Here is a 23,311-nt window from a genome sequence, read left to right as displayed (position 1 = left end):
ACTGGAGGAGAAACCTAAATTTTGCAAGTCTGGAGGCTACAGTTATTTTCAAGCAATATGGAACCATGGTTTTCTACATTTTTAAATACAGCACTAGGGAAGTGTTGATACTGCATAGTACCACTTCCATGTTTGCTTGACCACCAATCAGAGTTCAGATAGTTAAAAAGACCCTTCAGGTTGATAAGCTATCTACCTTGATTGTTGGGTTAATAAAAAATGATTCTAAGATATGTATATGCTAGTACTGGAACTTGTGCTCTAGCTTTCTATTTTCCTCTTGCTTATTCTATCCCTTTATAAGTGGCTTCATTTATTTATGGGGTTTTCCTTACTGTTCTTTGGTTTCAGATGCGAATGTCTCTCTGGTTTATGTGGTTTCCCCATGTGCGAGGCAGGCTCCATTCCCCAGATAGTCTCACGTGGAGATGGAACACCTGGCAAGTGCTGTGATGTCTTTGAATGTGTCAATGGTACGTGAAGCTTTCTCTTGCACATGGAGGAGGATTTTATCTATTTGTAGAAAATGCTGAGCATTTGGTTATTTTTACCATGTTATTAAGATCTAAGAGAAATAATACTGTTGAATTAAGTTCAGTTAGAAAGAACGCGAGGGACGTGGTGCTGGAGTGAGTCCAGAGGAGGCCACAAAGATGATCAGAGGGCTGGAGCACCTCTGCTGTGAAGACAGGCTGGAACACCTGGGATTCTCTAGCCTGGACAAGAAAGGCTTAGGGGAGACCTTATATAACAGCCTTCCAGTACCTAAACAGGGCCTACAAGAAATCTGGAGAGGGACATCTTATAAGGGAATGTAGCAATAGGACAAGGGGAAATTGCTTTAAACTAAAAGGGGGGAGATTTAGATAACACATCAGGAACAAGGCCTTTATTGTGAAGGTGGTGAGGCTCTAAAACAGGCTGCCCAGAGAAGCTGTGGCTGCCCCATCCCTTGCAGTGTTCAAGGCCAGGTCAGATGGGTCTTGGAGCAGCCTGGTGTAGTGGAGGGTGTCCCTGCACATGACCAGGGAGTTGGAACTAGATGGTCTTTAAGGTGCTTTCCAACCCAAACCATTCTGTCATTCTAACCGGAAGTTCAGATGAAGATACTTAAGTGGGAGATTGTAATTTGTAAGTTGTGTTTCTTTAATTTCTAAATTTCTTTCTAATGCAATTTTCCCTGTGACACAGGGAATTAGCAAAATTCCTTCACTGCATTTTTTTCTTTTTTTATATTTATTCAGCAATAATTGATCTTTAGTGGTGCATGTATCATAGGTTTGAAATAGCTTTTTGATTTTACATTCTTCATTGCATATGCACATAAACATACATACAATGAGACAGACTGCCCCAGGAGAATGTTTGTGATATTTACATAGAGCAGTATTTTAAATGCTCAGATGCTGATTCAGAAGTAATGCTTAGCATATATAATGGGACATTATACATAAAAATTAACTTCTTTCATATGGATAAAAGAATTTGCATCAGGAAGAATCACAGGTTCTTTAGCTTTCAGGTAGATTTTTTCACTATTTGGGGATAAGATTGTAGCTACTGTAGAACTGAATGCAACTTACCTAATTCTTGTTTATATGCTGCCTTTTACACTAAAGTGTAATAATCACCTTCCTTCGTTTCATATTCATGTCATTCTATTGAGGTATCATTTATGAATTTAACTGTGTGGCACACTTCAATACAATGTTTAGTTCAGGATTTACTTTTATATTTTGAGCAAGAAATGTGAAGCCAGTTTCTGATAGGATATCTTCCTGATAGGATATCTTTGGTGTAAAACAGTCTCAAAGATACTAACCTTGCTAACATTGCTGTTATTTGTGGTACTGTTACCAAAATTGTTCCAGTATATATATCAGGTGTTAGATGAAGCTGTTTAAATTGGCCTTTTTTTTTTTGCCTTTAGTAATTTTAATATCCTGTTTCCAAGGAGGAATTATATTAATTTTTTATTCCTAAGAGTGAATTTGGACTGTCTTAGCACTGTTGCCCTATGCATCATTTCTTTATTGCTCATTGCAATGGATTCCAAAGTTTCAACCTGGATTTGGATCAGGATTTCTTTTTGTCTCTCAGGCTTTCCCACTCCTAATCTTCAACTTAGTAGCCTGCAAAGACAGAGTAAATTTGAAGAAAAAATAGGAGTTTTTGAAGGGAAGGTGATATGACAGGCAAGCAGAAAGGTCAGATTGGAGAAAAACAAAGTTTGTAGGAAGAGATAATCTTTTCTCATCTGATGTCCTTAAAACATCCCTACCATTACTTCTGTCAGTTTAAAATGAAGAGGGGAGGGGAAATGCTCTTTGTGAGACTGATAGTTGAATATAATATCCAGTTCTGTTTTCTAAAAGGGTCTTGAAATACTGACAAGTGCAGAAGAGATACAGTAGATACCAGTGACAGATGGAGAAAATAATAAAAAAATAGGCTTAGATCAGTTTCTTCACTTCATTAAAAAAAAGTTCCATCAAAATAACAAGAGCCAAATCTGTAAGATCTAGGACATGCTGTTCTCAGTAGTGAGGGTGGTTAGCTGTTGCCCAAATGCTGGGAAGATGCTGAATTTTATCTTCATCCTTTCCAATTTAGGGTTGGATGCTTTTTTTAAAGAGTGTGTTTTAACCAAATACAAGTTAATGAATTTATCAATGGTAAGTGGGAAACTTGTAATCAGTGTTACTCGCAAGTTCCATTAGTTACTTCTGTGTTTGGAAACCCCTGAAAACAGGCAAGAGGATGGAATAAAAAGGACATCTGCACAGTCATGTTATTATAGTTTTCCTGCTGTATGGTATCTATTTAATGTTAGAATTAATTAATTCTGTTGGGGAGGTGGACGGGAGCAGTCAGGAACAATACTGATCATCTGAGTTACCTTAATGGCATCCATTATGAATAAGTGTATTTAGACTGCAAAAAATCTATTTTGTGTATTGTGGGGTAACTAAATTGTGTATTTATGTAACCCTAATGATGTGCAGAGTGTTAACGCAGGCCAGCCTTCTGCAGTATTTATTGCAAGTATGTGTTAATGAGATAGATGCAGAGCTGCATGTTCAGAAAGGATATGGGTAGGCTGCCTTGACTGTGTAGGAAAGAGGTCTGCTTTTGTTTCAGAACAGCATCGGCTAGTTTTGAGGCAGTAGTTAATGAATGACGGCAGCAAAATACATGTCGTGTAGAGGCTCTTTAGTATGTCCTGTTTGTCAGCATTTTTGTGACAGATCAGTCATTGTTTCACAAATATCTTTCCTGGATTTAATATGAAACTGATTTAGGAGTTCTGTGATATATCTGTAGGTTTTGTGTGGTTATCTTTGTTACACACACTGTCTCAAACTAGCTTTTGCAGAATGGTTTGGGTTGGAAGGGACCTTTAAAGATCATGGAGGGACCTTAAAAATCATTTTTGTTAGTCTGACTTAGAAAAGTGTATTAATCTGAATCAAAAGGAACTTCTACACTAGTTACTCTTTTCAGGTCATGGAGCTGTTGTTCCTGCTTGATGATATATACAGCAATAAATCAATATACTGCAGCATTTATAAAATATCAACTTACAAAATGGAAATTTTTATGCTTCAGAGTTATACTGAGTGTGTCATTATGCGTTCTATCATGTCTAATCTGCTATTCCTCATAGTACATATATATAAACCATATAATTTTATAGACATTATTTCCCATGGAAAAAAAACATTTATTTCTCCTTGGAAATGGTCCTGATATTTTGATTTAATTGAGCCTTGTTGTTAAGTACCAACTGTCTGTGGCTGTTTAAACTTTCATGGGTTGAGCTTCTGACTGGATTTTTTTTTTAATACAAGAAATAATTAAGTGCTGAGAAAAACCTTCTCATTGGTGACAAAAAAAAAAGTACATTACAGAGAGCTGATGTTCCTAATATTTCTGTATGATGTTCTTATCATTGTGAATATATCAAGATATAAGAGTATTTTAAATAAAACTGTTATGTTAACTGAAGACATAAATTTATGCTTTTTGAAACACCACTGTGGTCAAAAGAACTCATCATTACAATTAACATACAGGTATTACTGTTGTTACAATGCAGTTCTTGCCCAAAGTTTAGTCAGTTAAAAAGGTCAAATTTAAGGCATGTATTATATGCTTGATTCCTTCATTTTCAAGGAACGCATCTTTATAAATAAAATAATTCTGTATTGTTTAGATTGTGGTAGAAGTCAAGTCATAGTTCCCTTTTGATGCATGAAGTTCTTCTGTCACGATTTACGCAGTATGAATATTTGGGGCATCCCAGAACGTACCCTGCCTGGTCTTTGGATGTCAAAATAATAGCTCAGACAACAATGATTACCACAACTTTGTTGTTTCTTGCTCCTTTTCCCTTGTCAGAAAAGGTCTTTACTGTTTCACTTGTAAATTTAACCTTGCAGCTCTCTGGAACTGTTGGTAGACACTGATTTACAATGCAGTAGTGATATGACTGCATCAGTCGTCGTTGCTGAGACGATGCTGGCTGGCTGTTTCTCCTAATCTTACTGTCCTTGATGACCCTCAGGGCAAGCCCGAGGTTGTGCATGAGACAGAATTGTAGCCTGAAGGAGAAAGAATTGTGAATTGCTAAATTTAAATCTGGCTGCCATCAAATAGTCTAACTAGAGGCATAGCTGATATAGCTATATATACCTCACCGATAGTTGCATATGGGAATTGGCAATTGCTGTAATGGTGTTCAGTAATGAAGTTTTCAAGAGCTACATCCATAGTCAGATGTGCTCATTTCTGAGAAGTGTGAAGTAAATAGAGAAAATATGGCAACATGGGAAATCTTTAGCAAATAATTTCCTCTTAATATGTGAAACTGAAAATGAGGTTTTGCCTGTTTTGTGGTTCCAGTGCATTGTAACAGAGCATACATTTCAGTGGAATTGAGAGTGTTTATTGCTTTGTTTAAAGGCAGGTTATTCCAGTTGCCATGGAGTTTCCCTACTTGCACTTACCTGAAATCTGCTTTCCATTTAGATTGCATATTATATTAATCTGGGGAAAATTGAGCAAGAGATTCCCAAGAGGCAGTCCTTCCCAAAATCATGCATTTTACAGAAATTAATTCTAGATTTCTTCTGATCCACCCAAAATACATTGTTCACCAAGGTTTTTGTCTGCTAATCCTGGTGCTGCCTTTTCTGATGGAAGAGCTTGTAAGAAAAAAAGAATTGATTCAGTATTACATTTAAAGCGTGAAGAAGTGAATCTAAAGAGACTGCAAGCTGTACATGCAGCAAGAGTAGAAGGGTTTGGAAACTAGAGTATCCAGACTTGCCTTTCCCTAATTAGGTATTGATGCATGAGTTTCTTGAATGTAAGTTGCACTAAAGCATATACTGACTGTGAGCTCTGCCTTAGAAATTTGAAAGTGCAATTACCAAGCATCCTGCAGCTGCTTTCTGCTGTCAGTCAGGGCTTCCACTTTTCAGCAAGTTTACTTGAATACAATTGCTACTTTTAAAAGAGTCTCTGATGGTAAATCGCCTGTGTGAGAGTGGTCCTTGTTAATGTATCCATGTGATCCAGGGTCGAGGGGACAAGCCTTCTTTCTTCCATGGCCATGTATGAGCTGTGATTTGTGAGTCCACTCTTGCCAGGAGTGGCTCTGCAGCCCTACTTCACACCCCTTTCCCCTAGACATGAGGTGTGGACTTTTGTTGCCCTGGCCATTGAAAATGGGACTACCTGATACGTACATAAAAATAACTGACATTGGTCCAGAGAAGAAAGGCTAGCAGCCTTTCCTGGGACTTCAGATGGTGACACTTTCTGTGCTGCTGTTTTAGGCTGTACTGGTGATCACATGGCAGTAGAGACATCTCCTAAATCATCAAGCTCATTCACTTGATGTGACATGTAACCTGGGTTTTACAACTGCTTCTGTATTTTATTTTATTTTTTTTCCTCATTCAAGGAGATACCACTGATATAAATGAGGCATTTGGGGGTTTTTTTCTGTGCCTCCTGACTTTCTTCATGCCTCCATCTCTATACAGTGGTACTGCATTGGAGGAGAGAGTAAAATCCCTCTTTAATCACACTTCTCATCTGTTGATTCACTTACTCCTCACAGCAGTTTCAGTTCCATTATTAAGTTGATGGTGGGGAAAAGGACAAAGGTGATTCCACTGTTTCTAAAGAGAAATGAGAATTACCTGTTTCTAGAGGGAGCATCAATAATTACTGAGGGGATTTGAATGGGGACTATCAGGTTAGCAAGGAAAACCTTCACTAAAGAAGGAAGAATGCAGTCCAAGTGAAACTCCTCACACACATCAGCTAATTACCATAGAGTTCCTGTTATTTATTGCACTAATCCTTACAGAATTTATATTGCACTTTCAGTAAACTCGTTTTCTGCATGCTCTTAAGAAATAAGTTTGACCGTGATAACAGAGGATGTCCCGAAGTATGGTCCTCATCCTAATTAAACGTTGTTGTGCATTTCTCGCTGGGAATCCATAACCACAGAATTTTATGGACTTTAAATAGTCACTTGTTTAAGAATAACAAGGCTTTAAAATAACAAGTTTCAAAATGCAGTTTGCAAGGAGCAAAAGATAACAAGCTGTTTTGTAAATAATAAATGGAAGGTTAATATTGAAGGAAGATAATCTGATGTCAAAAAGGTGATGTGATTTAGTGGTTGTGGGGTTTTAGTTTTTGGGTTAGCATACTTTTCCTTCAGTCAGAATATTTGAACATTATTTGAAAATCATGGCTAATGACCATTCACAGCAGTATGAGAATTTGGTCTAGTAGAGTGAAAAAGCACGTCAGTCTGCCAAACCACATCAAATTTGTTGATCCTCTGAACCTGGATTATACTCACCATTGTCAAGTTGGGAAAAATATCTGAAACAATGCAAATCATTGCCAGTTACGTTTAAAACAGGAGGCCAGTCAAAAGAACAGTCAAAAAATCCTTGTAAGAGCAATCGGTCTGTAGTTGCATGTAAATAAAATATTAATAAATAAAATGTAAGTAAATAAAAGAGGAGCGGTAGAAATTGTTGGGACCACAGCTGGATGTGAAACCAAGTTCAAAGCCTTTACAGTGGTTCACTATGCGTGGGAGGGTTAGTCAGTGGGTAGTGGAGACTGAATTTTAAATAACATAAGGACAAAGTCTAACTCACTTTTCTTCATTCTTATCAGTTAATGAAAAACAAGATGCTAGATAGAAACTGTGGAACTGGTGACATGTCATATACAAAGAATATTAGAAGCCAGATGGTCTAGTTCTGTCTGGTTTTAAAAGTTAAAGGAAAAAATATATATCTAGTTTTTGAAGTAGTAATGGTTTTGCCAAAGTGAATTTTCTAAGCTCATGTCTTCAGTAATGTTCTGATTCTCAGATATTTCAAGATGCTTGAACTTTAACAAGGTTTCTAACGCTTTGGAGAGGACAAGGTTAGAATTAAATATTTTTCTCAAAGAAACCAACAAATGCCAAACCAGAGCCTGTGTTACAGGTTTGGGGATTCTTTTTCTTGAAACTTTTAACTTTTCATATACCCTGGAGGCTTATCACAGACGTACTGGCAGTGCATGATGGGCTGTGCCAGTACCTTTTAGTGGTTCTGAGATTGTTTCGGATGCCCGTGTCCTGGTAACATATCTAGGGCTAAAATGATGACAACATGCATTTTCTCCTTTGATAGACTGACAGACTACTGGGATTTAGACATGTTCCTCTGTTATGAAGAGCATGGCTTGCTTCCAAGAATTGCTTGGCAATTTTATCAGGAAAATCTGTCACTGTTTGGGGTTTTAGAGCACAGCCATGGCCCTCAGTGGCCTTGGCTCCTTGTTTTTTTTTTTTTGTTTTGTTTTTTTTTTTTTTTTTTTTTTTGTGGCAGGGCTAAAACCTACTGCAGGATAAAAGGTAGCACTGCTTAATTTCCAGAAGGATGTATAGACAAAAGGGGGATAGCCTTAAGGAAAGCCACAGAAACAGTCAAATACTGAAAAGCATGACCTGATGAAGAAAAACTGAAATTTCATCTGTAAGAGAGGATGGATGCAGGAACACCCAGGATGAGTCCTCTTAGCAGCAATTTTGTACATTGAAGGAAAAAATAGTAAGACTTAAAGATGGGGAAAGTAATGAAACTTAGGAAACTTCATTCTGTTTTTTTAGCTGTTTCTGCTTCCCCGAATTACCCTTGCTATGATTTGAGCTTAGTTACAGTAGTTAAAACTGTGGAACTGTTTAGTAGACAGGTTGCAGTTTCTCCATTATCAGTGGTTTTAAAGAGAAGATTAAGTTGGGGATGTATGAGGTAGAGCTGACTCTTTTGAGGGATCTTGCCATGACGCAACCTCCAGTTAACACAGTGACTTGGAAATAAGTCTTCTGCCCCTATGGGGAGCACCTTACAGTCTTGTCTACTGTGAGAGAGACATGAATCAACCTACACAAGAGCTGTCTTCTGAAGCTGTCTAAAGATTGTTGGATTGGGATCTACTATTGAGGTGGACAGAAAATTTTTAAGACTGCTGTTTATAGTTGACTCTGTATATAGATTGTGGCAGATGAATGTAGAAGTGGTTTCTAATGTAATGATACAGACTTTCCCTGCTATAAACCTTACTATAAAAGTTGAATTGCTGAATTTTATTTTCCTCTTCAATCCCAAGTATCTTTTAATACCTTACAAACCTCACATACCACAAAAAAATTAAGCTGTGAAAATATGTATATATAATTGTATCAATGCATGCATAAATAATTGCATTGATTTACAAATAACTGTACAGGTTTGTTTTATTTCTGACCTCTGTTTCTGGGTGACCTTTTTAAAAGAGGCAGGACCAAAGGACTTTGAGAATGGTCCTGAAGTTGTGTTAATAGGGAATACACTGCACTAAGCAGTACAACCTGAAGAGCAAGAGCCCCAATGATTTTTTTTTTTTTCTAACTAGCTTGGTTTTATGTATTTGCAAGGAAACAAAAGCGTGCAGTCCGTTGTCTCTTAATATTGTTACGGGCTAATTCTGATGAAACTTTTTTTTAAGTCCTTATCAGCACAAGTTTGGAAAAACGGAAAGCTTTTCTGTATTTTGTTTATATGGACACAGGATTCAAGTTTATCAGTTTCCTTCCCTTTCATTTAATCAAAAGTTCACAGCACTTGCTTCAGTTCTTTCCAAGAGTCTGGTACAAATACTTCAGTATGCTGCAGTCATGAACCTTTTAATCCTTTAAACAAGGGAAAATTGTAAACAACAGAATCTCACTTCTGCTTCAGGGGGCTGGAATTTCTGATACTATGAAAGAAAATGCCCAAACTTTCATAAAGACAGATAATGCTTGAAGCATCTGATGCACTGTCTCGTAAGGGATGGAGTGCAAACTTGCATTTATTTCTGAGCTGTTCTGTGATTCTAATCAAAGGAAACCACAAGTATTGGGAAACTACAGAAATCTCAATAACAGAAGTTCTATATTGGGCTAGTTCAGCCAACAGAACTGTATTTAATTAGATTGAAAAGTAAGGTGAAATACCTTTGAAAGTTGGTTTAATAAAACAGATTGTCTGCAGTTCAGATGGGAGGTAAAGGTCTTGAAGTAATCAGTTCGCGTCTGTAGTATGGGGCTCTATGGTTCACTGCAATGCTGACTTTTAGAACAAAAAGGCTGGGTTGTGAGATCTGTAAAGCTAAATTTGTGGCAGCACTGTTTCTCATTTAACTCTGTGGCAGGAACTTTAATGCCAAATCAAGTCCATCTTAGTCATGTTTATATGGGAGAAAAGATGTGATATTATCTATCCTTCCACAGCCAGTATAAACTCTGTATTGTTCTGGGTACTGTCTGCTCTGGCCTGGCTCCTTTCACAGATGGGCAGTTGTACGTCTGTGCTTCGTCTAGATCAATCTCGTATAACTGGGTTATCTGATATCTGGCAGAGACTGAATTCATGTTCACAAAACCACGGTCTGTCTCATGCCTTCTGTTTTTTAGTGGCAGACGCCTCAGAAAAAGGATTTTGAGGTTTGGATATGTTTAAACACTTTGTGCTGTGAAGTTCAGTCAGGTTACTTTGTCACACAGTGAAGCTTTGGCATTTGAGGAAGTCTACCTGTATTCTCTTTATTGGCAGAATAATGAATTCATGGTTACTGGCCTTTCGGAAAAGATGCATTGATTTAATTTTGGCTTTATGTTCTTTCACTCTATTCTGGCCATAAGTAAAAAAGAGAACTGAGAGAATCTTCCAGCGTATCATGGGTGGAAGAAATGCATCATGACAATTTTACTGCATGGTGCTTACCCTTTCATTAGGCTTCCACTCTATGAGTATCTAAAGCTACTGTTCTTTGGTTAGTGCTTGTTTTGGCCTGACTGCATCTGAGGACTGCAGTCCTACATATGATTCTAACAAAAGTAATCTTGTCTCTGGATTTATAGGCTTAGGTCAATAGTTAGCGTGAAAGTGTACACTACCATAAATCTTTATGGTAAAAATACACATATAGTGACATTCTGTGGTGGTTTGCATTGTAGGGAGAAAACATACTGTTTGCTTTACAGATTTACAGTTACATCTTTGGTCTTATTTGAATACTTTTTAAATTAATGATAATTCATGGAAGACGATATTTCTACTTCAAACTAGGCAGGAATTCAGATCTACTGTTTTGGGGATGGGGTGAGGGGGTGGGAATCATTAAATCATTAAAAATCTAGAAAGCTGCAATCAAACCAGTAAAGTCTGGAACCAATAGATTAAAAGCCTTTTGAACTGTGTTGGCACTTACTCCTTTTTGAGAAGGTTTTTAAACTAACAGCTTGAGCTGCATAAACTTGAAATATTTCTCAAGTGTTTGTTTATGTGAATTGCTTTCTAATGAGGTCATACCTGCTTTCCTGACACAGCACAGTGGTATTTCCCCCTCGTTTGCTTTTTTTTTAAATGCTGCTGTCAAGATTATGTCTTGAAGACAGAACAGGCGCATTATAATCGAACATTGGTCAGGATTCTCCCAAGTTTCAACTCTAATGCTTACGATCATGTCGGGGCTGGAGCAAAATATAAGTGTATGTGGAAAGAAATACTAGAGTCCTTGCAGTGCTTTAGAGATTTGAAGAAAACCCGTATCATTGTCAAGAGTAAACCAGGTGAAAAGTTATTAGACCCCAGAAGTAAGAGGATTGTAATGGGTGGAAAGGAACCTGCAAATGCTGAATTTTCCATAAATATTTTTCATCTGCCATGTGATACTGAGCCCTAACCCAAAAAGAAAAATCACCTGACTACATAGCAGGCACATTTTTCAGCCCTGTGTGGCTAGGCATTGCACATGTAACTAAGTAGTCTTTTCCATTTATTTAGCTGAAATCAGCAACATAGGCAATTGAGCTTTCTTTCATTTCCTGTTTTAGTTCAGCTGTGATGAAAGTTGATGGTTTTATCCACAGTTTGGTAATATTTTTAATTTTTACTTTGTTGCTAAAATTAATAACTTCCTGTTTGCAGAACCTTTGGCTTTTGAGAATACCAGATTTTTAGCTTCTGGAAAGCTACACCTATTTACTACATATTCTTTGACTTAAGCTGCTTTGAAAAAAATTCAGAAATTAAAATGTTTTCAGGTTTCTTGGGCTAATACCATAGAAGGCCAAAAAGTTTATTCAGAAGAGGAAGGAGGCTTAACTCAATCAGTAATGTCATGATGAAACTGAAGTCATGATTTCTTAATGACTAAAGAGATGTGTTATAGCTGAAAATAAATTTGGAGTATTTCTTCTAGGGTGTCTTGAGTCAATGATTCAGCCCTGGGCTGCTGAAGTACACAGTATTGTATGTGTCTCGGTTGGGCTGATTGAACAGAATACACTCTGCTGATGGAAGAAAAATTGTATGTGTGGGGTAACTGCAAGGTCAGAAGCTCCAAGAAAACCTTATGTTGTATTCGTGGCGTGTGGATCTGCTTTTTATTCTGGAAGCAAACCTCTTTGGTATAAAAAAGTGACAATAATTTTAAACAGGTGGTTAAATCTGCAAATTGTTCCATTCCAAAATACTTGACTTTTCAGAAACTTTCAGTTTTCAAAAAAATTCAGGCTTACTTAAACATTAGGGATCTGCTGTAGATGAAGGCATGCAAGAAATAGTCATCTATATACAGTAAAGTGATCACATAAATATTTATTAGAATTGAGGTTGTTTTTCTGTGGTGAGTATAGGTGTGAGCTGACTAGTCCAGCTCCATGTTGCTTGAACTGAGTAGTATTCAATTCTACATAACAGATCAAGTAGTCACAAAATAAGTTTGGGTTTTGCTTTAAACATATCCCTATTATGTGAACAACTTTAGTGCAATTTATCCACCTGTGCACTGAGTCATGCAGAAAGGAGGATTATACTTAAGAAACATAAGAATTTTTTCTTCTGAAAACAGAACAATCCATTGCTTCATGTGCTGAAATTTGAAGTAGCTTCTGTCTCATCCAGAATAAGAAATATTTAACACCTATGAAGAAATACCTGTGCCATAGCCTTCCTCCAGTATTTGATTTTGTTAAAAAGGAGACTCTAATTATGCATGGAATCCTAGAATCACAGAATGGTTAAGGTTGGAAAGGATCACCTAGTTCCAACCCCCTGCCATGGGCAGGGACACCTCACACTAAACCGTGTCACCCAAGGCTCTGTCCAGCCTGGCCTTGAACACTGCCAGGGATGGAGCATTTACCACTTCTTTGGGCAGCCTGTTCCAGTGCCTCACCACCCTCACAGGAAAGAACTTCTTCCATCTAACCTGAACTTCCCCTGTTTAAAATAGCATTTTATTTTCTTCCATTGTTGAAACCGACAGTAAAATATGCTATGTTCTTAAAAAAAATCATTTTAGTTCAAAAATGAAAGAAAAGTCAACTTTCTCTTGTCAGTAGCAACATGAGTTTATTTCTCACCAGTATCTGTAAAATGCTTTCCTTGGTTGTTTTTTTCTTTTTTTTTTTTTGTTCCTCTCTTGCTTTCAGAAGTGAAGCCAACTTGCATATTTAACAGCATGGAATATTATGATGGAGACATGTTTCGAATGGATGCATGTCGTTTTTGTCGATGCCAAGGTGGAGTCTCCATTTGTTTCTCTGCCCAGTGTGGTGAGCTACACTGTGACAGGTACTATGTGCCAGAAGGAGAGTGCTGCCCAGTGTGTGAAGGTACACTATCTTTTTAATCCCATTTGCTTATTAATTGTGCTGCTTCATTTGTATATGCTTGTTCAGTGCAAATCAGCAAAGTGCTTTATTTTGTTCCTCTAGAGTTTGCAGATTCCTCCTTAATTTGGTTTATTTTTACCCTTTTGCTGTGTCTGCGTGTGCTGTCGTGTTCTTTGCAGTGCTTCTCTGGTGTTGACACTCTGCCCTTTTTATATAGAGCTGTTTGGGTTTCCGCGTGTTTCCCTTCTGCGTCACAACTTCCTTAGATATGGTCAGATGTGCCGTACTTCTACGGGGACCTTCTTCCCAAAGGACTTAACAAGCTGTTCCTAATTTCTGCACCAGGTATTCAGACAGGCTTCTCTGAAGCAGTAATGGTGGCCCTACGACACATTTCCACTGCAGCCTGCTTCTTCCAGTCTTGTTCTGCTCAGCTACACCTTCTCTTCTCTGCAATTATAGCAAAGAAATGGGGTAGTAATCAAACCTGAGTGTTCCTCCTTTGCCCTATTGACAGCCTGCTCTGCTTGCTAGAGCAGCAAGTCCTCCTAAAAAGGGTGCTGTTGGAAATTTCATGTTGATCCTCTTGCTTATGCTAGAAAATATTTAATGCATCTTCTGCCAGCATATGACCAGGATTCCAGTAGAGGTTTGTGGGGCTGGCGCTCTATACTTGGATCTTGCCTCAGCGGGGGGCAGGTTAAGGCCACCCCATAGACAAAAGGCCTGTGAAGCACTCCTGGTCCCTGTGTTTAACTGTGAACTTAGGAATGACGTCTTAATAAGTTAAATTATCTGGAAAACACAAATCTCCTCCTAAGAGAAGAAGAATCTAATCATTAGTGTCACTTTCAAACACTTTGCAGTGTGCTTAATATAAGTATTCCTGTAGTTCCTTGTTAGGAACAAATAATCCCTGAAGGAGCTGGCGAATGAAGTTGCTAAGCCACTGGCCATCATATTTGAAAAATCATGGCAGTCAGGTGAAGTTCCCGATGACTGGAAAAAGGGAAATATAACCCCCATTTTCAAGAAGGGGAAAATGGAGTACCCGGGGAATTACAGACCAGTCAGTCTCACCTCTGTGCCTGGCAAAACCTTGGAGCACATTCTCCTGGAAGGCATGCTAAGGCACATGAAAAACAACAAGGTGCTTGGTGACAGCCAGCATGGCTTCACTAAGGGGAAATCCTCCCTGACCAATTTGGTGGCCTTCTATGATGGGGCTATGGAACTGATGGACAAGGGTAAAGCAGTTGATGTCATCTACCTGGACTTGTGCAAAGCGTTTGACACTGTCCCACACGACATCCTTCTCTCTAAATTGGAGAGATATCAATTTGATGGATGGACCACTCGGTGGATAAAGAACTGGCTGGATGGCTGCACACAAAGAGTTGTGGTCAATGGCTCGATGTCCGGCTGGAAACCAGTAACGAGTGGTGTCCCTCAGGGATGGGTGTTGGGACTGGTCTTGTTTAACATCTTCATCGCTTACATGGACAGTGGGATTGAGTGCACCCTCAGCAAGTTTGCCAATGACACCAAACTGTGTGGTCTGGTTGGTACTCTGGAGGGAAGGAATGCCATCCAGAAGGACCTCAACGCGCTTGTGAGGTGGGCTGATACCAACCTTATGAAGTTCAACCATGACAAGTGCAAGGTCCTACACCTGGGTCGGAGCAATCTCAGGCATGGCTACAGATTGCACAAAGAAGAGATTCAGAGCGGCCCTGCTGAGAAGGACTTGGGGGTGCTGGTCGATGAGAAAATGAACATGAGCCGGCTACAGTGTGTGCTCGCAGCCCAGAAAGCCAACCGTATCCTGGGCTGCATCAAAAGGAGCGTGACCAGCAGGTTGAAGGAGGTGATCCTGCCCCTCTACTCTGCTCTCATGAGACCTCACCTGGAGTATTGTGTGCAGTTCTGGTGTCCTCAACATAAAAAGGACATGGAACTGTTGGAACAAGTCCAGAGGAGGGCCACAAGGATGATCAGGGGACTGGAGCACCTCCTGTATGAAGATAGGCTGAGGAAGTTGGGGCTGTTCAGCCTGGAGAAGAGAAGGCTGCGTGGAGACCTCAGAGCAGCCTTCCAGTACCTGAAGGGGGCCTATAGGGATGCTGGGGAGGGACTCTTCGTCAGGGACTGTAGTGATAGGACAGGGGATAATGGGTTAAAACTTAAAACAGGGGAAGTTTAGATTGGCTATAAGGAAGAAATTCTTTCCTGTAAGGGTGGCGGGGCACTGGAATGGGTTGCGTAGGGAGGTTGTGGGAGCTCCATCCCTGGCAGTGTTCAAGGCCAGGTTGGATGAAGCCTTGTGTGGGATGGTTTAGTGTGAGGTGTCCCTGCCCATGGCAGGGGGGTTGGAACTAGATGATCTTGAGGTCCTTTCCAACCCTAACTATTCTATGATTCTATGAGTCTAATCCAAAAGACCTGTTACAGTTTTGCTTCATTCTATGGAAGTTCATAAAAGCAAGTCTAAAAGAGGCAGCTGTAAGAGCTGGACCTTCTCAGTCAGCACAGATGCAGTGAAGGATACTGTTTTGGTAATGTGTTTTGTTGCAAACAGTTGAAAGCTTTCTCAGAGATTTAACAAGAAAAAAAAGTCCAAAATCTGTATAATGAAATACTAGGACAGTGAGGTAGGAAGTCATTCTTCAAAGAGTATTTTTATTTTTATATATTTTAGTATATCAGTTCCTGTCAGGTAGATTGAAATGTGATGTTCACATGTAGAGAAGCTGAAATACAAATGCTGTACGCTTAAGTATTTTGAAGAGGATATCAGTCCACATTTGTCCTGTGTTTAAGATCTGGGCTAGACTTCATTTCTTACTATGTTTGGAGGCAGGATGCCAGGTCTTTCCTGCTGGAGTTTTGCTTATGCTTTTAAGAGGCTGAATGCGGGGGGATGGGTTGGTGTGTGTAATAGGTTCAGTGCTATATCATCATTTAGTGACAGGTTGGAAATGTTTAGAGAAGGCACATCTGATGTGGTGAAACCCTTCCTGAGTAAGTGCAGATCCACTCCTGAAGAAATTGCTGTATGAGCTGCTGACATTACAGAATATGTGAAATCTGATGGGTTTTGGTATAATTACTATTTTCCACATATGTGAATATTCTGAGATTTGTCATGAAATCAGTATGGCAATCTATATAGGTACTTAATGATGTAACTATATGTGCTGTGTCTAGACTCTATATCAGGTCCGTCATATTTAGATGTGGATGATGATTTTCCATATTGGACTTACAGTTCCAGATACATCCTTCATCCTCTTTGGTGATTTAAATATTCAGCTATCTTACAATTTGTCAGTAAATTATTCTACCATATCATCATACAATGCTAAAAATTTATTTCTCAGGTTTTTAATCAGATTTTCAAGAAAACCTGTTAACATTTAATTTTGGTTTTGAGTTAATATGTATTAAGCCTGTAATGGAAATTTCTTCTTGGGACAGGTCCTTAGTAGACAGAAAAAAATGGGTAATGATGTATAATTACTGCATACAATCTTCTTTTTCAAGTGTTGGCTGTGGTTAATTTCTGTTCAGCTGACTGAGATCCCAAGTTACACGCTCCTTCATCAAATCATCTGGTGCTGTTTGGCTTGCTTGTTTCTCTTGCATGCTTTTCTGATAGGGTTTGGCACTAAATCAAGGAAGTCTTATTTCTGAATTTTGAATGATTGGATGGTAAGATATGTCTTGGGTTTTACTATAAATACCTTTTGATTTAGTGGGATTCTTTTAAGTGAGACTAGACAACTGGCCCCATTAATGTATTACAGTTTTCAGGGTTCCTTTAAAGACTTAAAAGAAAGCTGATGCCTTCCTTAATAATCTGGGTTAATGACATCTAAATTGACAAGGTAATTCTTCTAAATGGGCAGAATGTGTGCTTAACAGCCCACCCATTGATGCTTTTCTAGTTGATGAAGAGTTGGCATTTTTTTCTACCTTCTCTCTTTCTAATGATTATTTCATGACTGATTTTCAAGACTGTTTCCTACTAATGTTTTCTTGATGATAGAAATATAAAGAAATATAATGCTTTCTTCTTTTCTGCAGCAGTTTTCAAATTGCAAATGGTAAATTTGATGAGCATTATGTAGTACAGGCAAAAGCACTTCTTGCCTTAGCTCCAGGAAGAATTATTTCTCAAAGTCCTGTAGGATACCTCAGCATGCAGGAAATAAAATTTTCTGGGGTTGATTTTTCTTTAAATACTACTGACCTTTTAAGGGTACTGAGAACTTTGTGTTTTGGTACACATAAAAGACTATTGCAAATAACGTGAGTCTTATATGGCTTTTCTGTTCCTTCTCTATTCCTGTGTCAGTCAGAATCCCATACATGAGCTGAATGATAAAGTTCACTTCATTTGTTTATTTATCATTTGGGATTTTGGCTAGGTAAAAACAGAGAATTACAGGAGCAAGGTAATCCTAAAATATAAAAGGTGCAAAATTAAGAGATTAGGAAATGTTTTAATTTTGAAATGTCTTATTTTCCAAACATCTGGGGATTTATATTGACTTAACTAATTTTGCTAAAATTGGGAATGTAATGAATGTTCAGGGTAGAAGCGAATGTCAAGTAGAGTTAAAAGTTGTGTGCAGTTTCACTCCAAATATTCAGATACTGTCATAAAGTGATATAAGGTGATATAATGGTTTATAAGACAACAGCTATTAGCATATACACTTAATATGCATTGCCTCCCTCCCAAAGGGGAGTGATGAAATTTCAAGTCCTTCTTTTTCCCCTTTAGGTAGGATCTATCTTTTCTCCCAAGTCTGTCAAACTTAACACTTTTTGAAAATTGACTTATGTGTAAATGACTTGGGCCTATGCAATATCTGCTATCTGGTGTCAGCTAAATAAACAAAAATGCTTTTAGTTGTATTTATTTGTTTTAATATATTGAATTTGGTTTAATATGTAATTTGTATTATTGCTTGCTTTGAAAACTTGACCTGTTTACTGGACATTCTTGGATATTTAATTTTTGAGTCTAACAGCTACCTTTTATTAGCCACTGTGATAAGTTGCATATATTCGGGTAATCCATTTGGGGTTTTTTGCTTTTAAATATCAGTGTCGCTTATCACATTTCTGAAGAGTAAAAGCTGCTTTTATTTCAAGTCATCAATTAGCATGTACAGAGTTGCATTATTTATGTGCACAAAACTTGAGGATAAATCTTATACAAAGTATGTCCTCAAAATTCTGTTATTTACATACCCGATTCTTAACTTGATTGGTAGCAGGTAAGTGGGTCTTGTGGCTTCCAACTGAAATAAAATTGAAAACCAAGCCACATCATCTTTTCAGGAAAACTGGTATATCTCCAAAATGGTGATGAGATATAGCTTAAGGCAGTCTCCTTGTTCCAGCAAGAAATGTGCCAGGTCTCATCTTTGCTTATACTATAAAACAGTGGTGTGATGTTGATATGAGTTATTCTAATTCATTGAGCTATTTTCAGTTTTCTTCAGAATTTAAGTTGGGACAAAAAATGGATCAACAGATTCAAGATCCATTTTGTTATGAAGAACAAAATCAGAAAATCAAAAAATTAAGCCCTGTAATTGTTACATACCGAACTTGAGTTGAAATAGTTAAAAACAGAGCACTGAATTTGTGAATGTTCAGTATAAGTTGTCTTAATTTTTTTTGATAGTAAATTTCAGTATGTAATATCTAATTTGTTACCTACTTTATTTTATCACTGTCTGCCACAGTGTGATTCTTTCAGGTTTTGGTAGTGGCTGCACTTTACCCTTTCTGGGTATTGTAAAATCACTGTACTGCAGTTATTCATATGTAAAAGTTAGGTCTAAAAGGGAATATAAACCCTCTTGTTCTCCTGCAATTCGTCTCATTTCAGACCCAGTTTATCCAGTAAATAACCCTGCTGGCTGCTATGCCAATGGTCAGATACAAGCTCACGGAGACCGCTGGCGAGAGGACGACTGTACTTTCTGCCAGTGCATCAATGGAGATCCACACTGTGTTGCAACGGCTTGTGGGCAGAGCTGTCTAAATCCTGTTAAAGTCCCTGGAGAGTGCTGCCCAGTGTGTGAAGGTAAGACTGGTATTTCCATTGTTATGCTTTGGTCTGTCATGGCTGCTGCTTACCTGGTAATTCTTGGTTTACTTTAAAATTTTGGAGGATCAGAGTAGCTGGCATAGCATTGCCTGTGACTGAAGAAACTACTGAGGGTGGAAAAAATAAGCATGGCTTAACTATACCTGTATGTGGCAATGTCCGATAGATAACCTTTTGGCCCAAAAGAGTATAGTAAGAAATTTAAGATCAGCATTGTTCACCAATTTAACTCTTTGTTGCTCTTAAAGCTCATTAATAAATACAGAAGTTAGACAATCAAAATGTTCATTGGCTCGTATTACTTACAAATGGATTCCTGGTTTCTTATTCATCAGTGTCATTTAGTTTCAACTAAAAATCTCTTTGCACAATATAGCTTGATATTGGATGTAATTGTATCAGTGAAACTCACAAAAGATTATATTATCTTGTGTAACTAAGTTTTTAACTCTATGCCAAATGCTCATTATTTAGCATATGTGTGAGCAAGCTTGGGAAAGCAGTATGGAGAGAGAGGTTAGTTGAAAGTATGTTGAAGGGTGTGTTTTTCTCCAGTGAGAGAAGAATAGACAAATGTCTCTTTCTCCTCTTCCAGATTTGAGAAAGTGGATGAGAGATAATTGGATTAAATGCTTATCTATATCACACTGACATAATTATGATGAACCATGGGAAGCAGTCATGGTATAGCATAGGCTTCCATCGTTCATTATTAAGGCTGCAACATAGCCATGCTTGTGCTTCATTAACATACCACACACTAATGCCTCTGCAATGCTTTCAGGACATAAATTAGCTCATCTGGACTAGGTTAGATAATTCTGTGTTATCACATGTTTTTACTCTTAGAAGTAGCTAGCAACTACTTAAGTCCATAAAGGTTGTTTTGTTGGGCGGGGTGAGGTACGATGTTAAATTATGATATAAGTTATGATAAATAGGTCAAGACTGACACAATAGCATCATGGAATCAATAATAGTGATTCTTGTGTCATCTTAGTTATATTTTCTCTGAAAATAATCTGACTATTTTTTTTCTGTTTGCCATGTTAGCTGTTGGATGATGTATGTTTAATTGTTGTCATTTAGATGTACACTTAATTTTAGTCATCTGAACAATCAAGTGGTAAAGAACTTACATAAGTGATGCAACCAGCAATTAGTTATTTAAGAATATATATTTGGGAATATTTCAAGAATTCAAAATCTGAACTATTAAAACTTAGAAGTGAGTTCAGATGCTAGAACCCAAAATACAAAAAATTTTTTGCAAGAAGCAGTTTCAGATGACGTTATGAGAAATTACTGAGCATCTGAGATTTAACGACTTCTCTTGCAATAGTAATAAATCAGAAGATCTCAGAAATAAACCAGTCAAGGGTACCGGTAAACTTCTTGAAGTTCTGTTTTGGGGTGTGAAATGAACTCAAGGCTGCTATGACTTGTGATTAGAAGGTTCTTGCTGGCTAATAAATCAATCTCTTAATTTTAATGATGCTAATGAAAAAGATGTGCAGTACATTTAGTGAAGATCTACAAACAATAAAATACATCCCAGGCACATTTTTTCATAAGAGAAATTAAAAAAACAGGAGTGTCAGTCATGGGATGCTTTTCTGCATATTACCCCATTAAATCTGCACATCCATAGCTTAACCTTAATTTTGTAGTGTAGTCTATGAGTAAAAGTGTTGATTGAATAGAATCTCAGATGTTACTAATGTTGCAGTAATAGCTTAAACCTGCTATTCTGTGCTCTCCAGTCTGTTCTCCTTTGACTTGTTTTGGTTTGGGTTTTTTTCTTTTTGGGTTTTGTTTTTTTTTTCCTCATCCTTCTGCATCTCTTATCTCCTATTCTTCAGCAAAGAAAACCAAAATCCTTATCTAGTGTGAGCTAAGTTTTAGGATCACTGGTGTTACATGTTATCCTGTTTTCAACTATGCAATTTATTAAAGAAAGCAAGCAGTGTAATTTAGTGGTATGTTAAGTAAGTGGGCAAAATTAAGGTACACTTAGGTGATTTTCAGATAATAGTTTACTAGTGATTGTAAGCATAAGCATACCTCATTTTACATTTCGCTTTTGAATGGCTTGCAGTTCTCACTCACATCTCAACTCACATTGTAAAATGTGCAATCCATAGAGAATATACCATAGTGAAATAATATACTTTTTGTAGATCAGTTTAAAATTACTATATATGGTAATGCTGAAGCTGTATTAATACAATTTCATCATGAATATACTTTTATGCTTCTACATGTAGTGTGTGTTATGTTTCTTAATTAAGTTATAGCTCTTTTTGCAGAACTACTTCACTTTTTTTTTTTTCACTAATGCAGAATGTAGGAAACAATTCTTTGCCCAGGGAGGTTGTGAACGCTCCATCCCTGGCAGTGTTCAAGGGCAGGCTGGACGAAGCCTTGGGTGAGATGGTTTAGTGTGAGGTGTCCCTGCCCATGGCAGGGGGATTGGAACTAGATGATCTTGAGATGCTTTCCAACCCTAACTATTCTATGATTCTGTGCTTTTACCAAATAAAAACATGAATGCCAGAGCTTAAAATAGCTGTTTAGTGTCAATATGTGACAGCATATGAATAGCGCCAAACAAGCTACAGTGATAGAAATAACCATGTTTCCCTGAGGCCATCTGCATCTGTGGACAGCCATCTGCAAATTGGAGTAATAGTTGCATTCACAGCAAGTAAATATTGGTTAGGGTAGTATGAAAATCACAGAATCACAGAATCACAGAATCCCAAGGGTTGGAAGGGACCTAAAAAGATCATCTAGTCCAACCCCCCTGCAAGAGCAGGGTAACCTACAGTACGTCACACAGGAACTTGTCCAGGCGGGCCTTGAATATCTCCAGTGTAGGAGACTCCACAACCCCCCTGGGCAGCCCGTTCCAGTGCCCTGTCACTCTCACAGTAAAGAAGTTCTTCCTGATGTTAACGTGGAACTTCCTATGTTCCAGTTTACACCCATTGCCCCTTGTCCTATCACTGGATATCACTGAAAAAAGCCTAGCTCCATCATCCTGACACCTACCCTTCACATATTTGTAAACATTGATGAGGTCACCCCTCAGTCTCCTCTTTTGCAAGCTAAAGAGACCCAGCTCCCTCAGCCTCTCCTCATAAGGGAGATGTTCCACTCCCTTAATCATCTTTGTGGCTCTGCACTGGACTCCTTCAAGCAATTCCCTGTCCTTCTTGAACAGAGGGGCCCAGAACTGGACGCAATATTCCAGATGCGGCCTCACCAAGGCTGAGTAGAGGGGGAGGAGAACCTCTCTTGACCTACTAACCACTCCCTTTCTAATGCACCCTAAGATGCCATTTGCCTTCTTGGCCACAAGAGCACATTGCTGGCTCATGGTCATCCTCCTATCCACCAGGACCCCCAGGTCCCTTTCCCCTTCACTACTTTCCAGCAGGTCAACCCCCAACCTGTACTGGTACATGGGGTTGTTCTTCCCCAGATGCAAGACTCTACACTTGCCCTTGTTAAATTTCATCAAGTTTCTCCCCGCCCAACTCTCCAGCCTGTCCAGGTCTCGCTGAATGGCAGCACAGTCCTCTGGTGTGTCAGCCACTCCTCCCAGTTTTGTGTCATCAGCAAACTTGCTGAGGGTGCACTCAGTTCCCTCATCCAGGTCATTGATGAAAATATTAAACAGCACCGGTCCCAGCACCGACCCCTGAGGAACTCCACTAGTCACAGACCTCCAGCTAGATTCTGCGCCATTGACCACAACTCTCTGCCTTCTTCCTTTCAACCAGTTCTCGATCCACCTCAGTACTTGATCGTCAAGCCCACACTTCCTCAGCTTATCTATGAGGATGCTGTGGGAGACAGTATCAAATGCCTTACTGAAATCAAGAAAAACCACATCTACCGCTCTACCATCATCCCTCCACCTAGTCACTTCCTCATAGAAG

The 23,311-nt window shown here is 38.5% G+C and overlaps 1 protein-coding gene across 2 annotated transcripts in view; it reads left to right on the top strand.

The window, feature by feature from the left end:
• Positions 1–23,311, top strand: part of CRIM1 (cysteine rich transmembrane BMP regulator 1) — a 212,441-nt gene that overhangs the window by 121,091 nt on the left and 68,039 nt on the right. Inside the window, exons 5-7 of one of the 2 annotated variants that reach the window (XM_065680091.1) lie at positions 352–473; positions 13,052–13,234; positions 19,143–19,340. In XM_065680091.1, the coding sequence (XP_065536163.1) occupies positions 352–473; positions 13,052–13,234; positions 19,143–19,340 (503 nt within the window). The remainder of the gene's footprint in view (positions 1–351; positions 474–13,051; positions 13,235–19,142; positions 19,341–23,311) is intronic. The other variant, XM_065680092.1, reaches the window with a different exon arrangement.

The sequence above is a fragment of the Lathamus discolor genome, chromosome 5 (genome assembly GCF_037157495.1).
Source record: "Lathamus discolor isolate bLatDis1 chromosome 5, bLatDis1.hap1, whole genome shotgun sequence".
Lineage (NCBI taxonomy): Eukaryota > Metazoa > Chordata > Aves > Psittaciformes > Psittacidae > Lathamus > Lathamus discolor.
The sequence above is the reverse complement of the archived record's forward strand: the minus strand, read 5'-3'. Positions and strand labels throughout refer to the sequence as shown.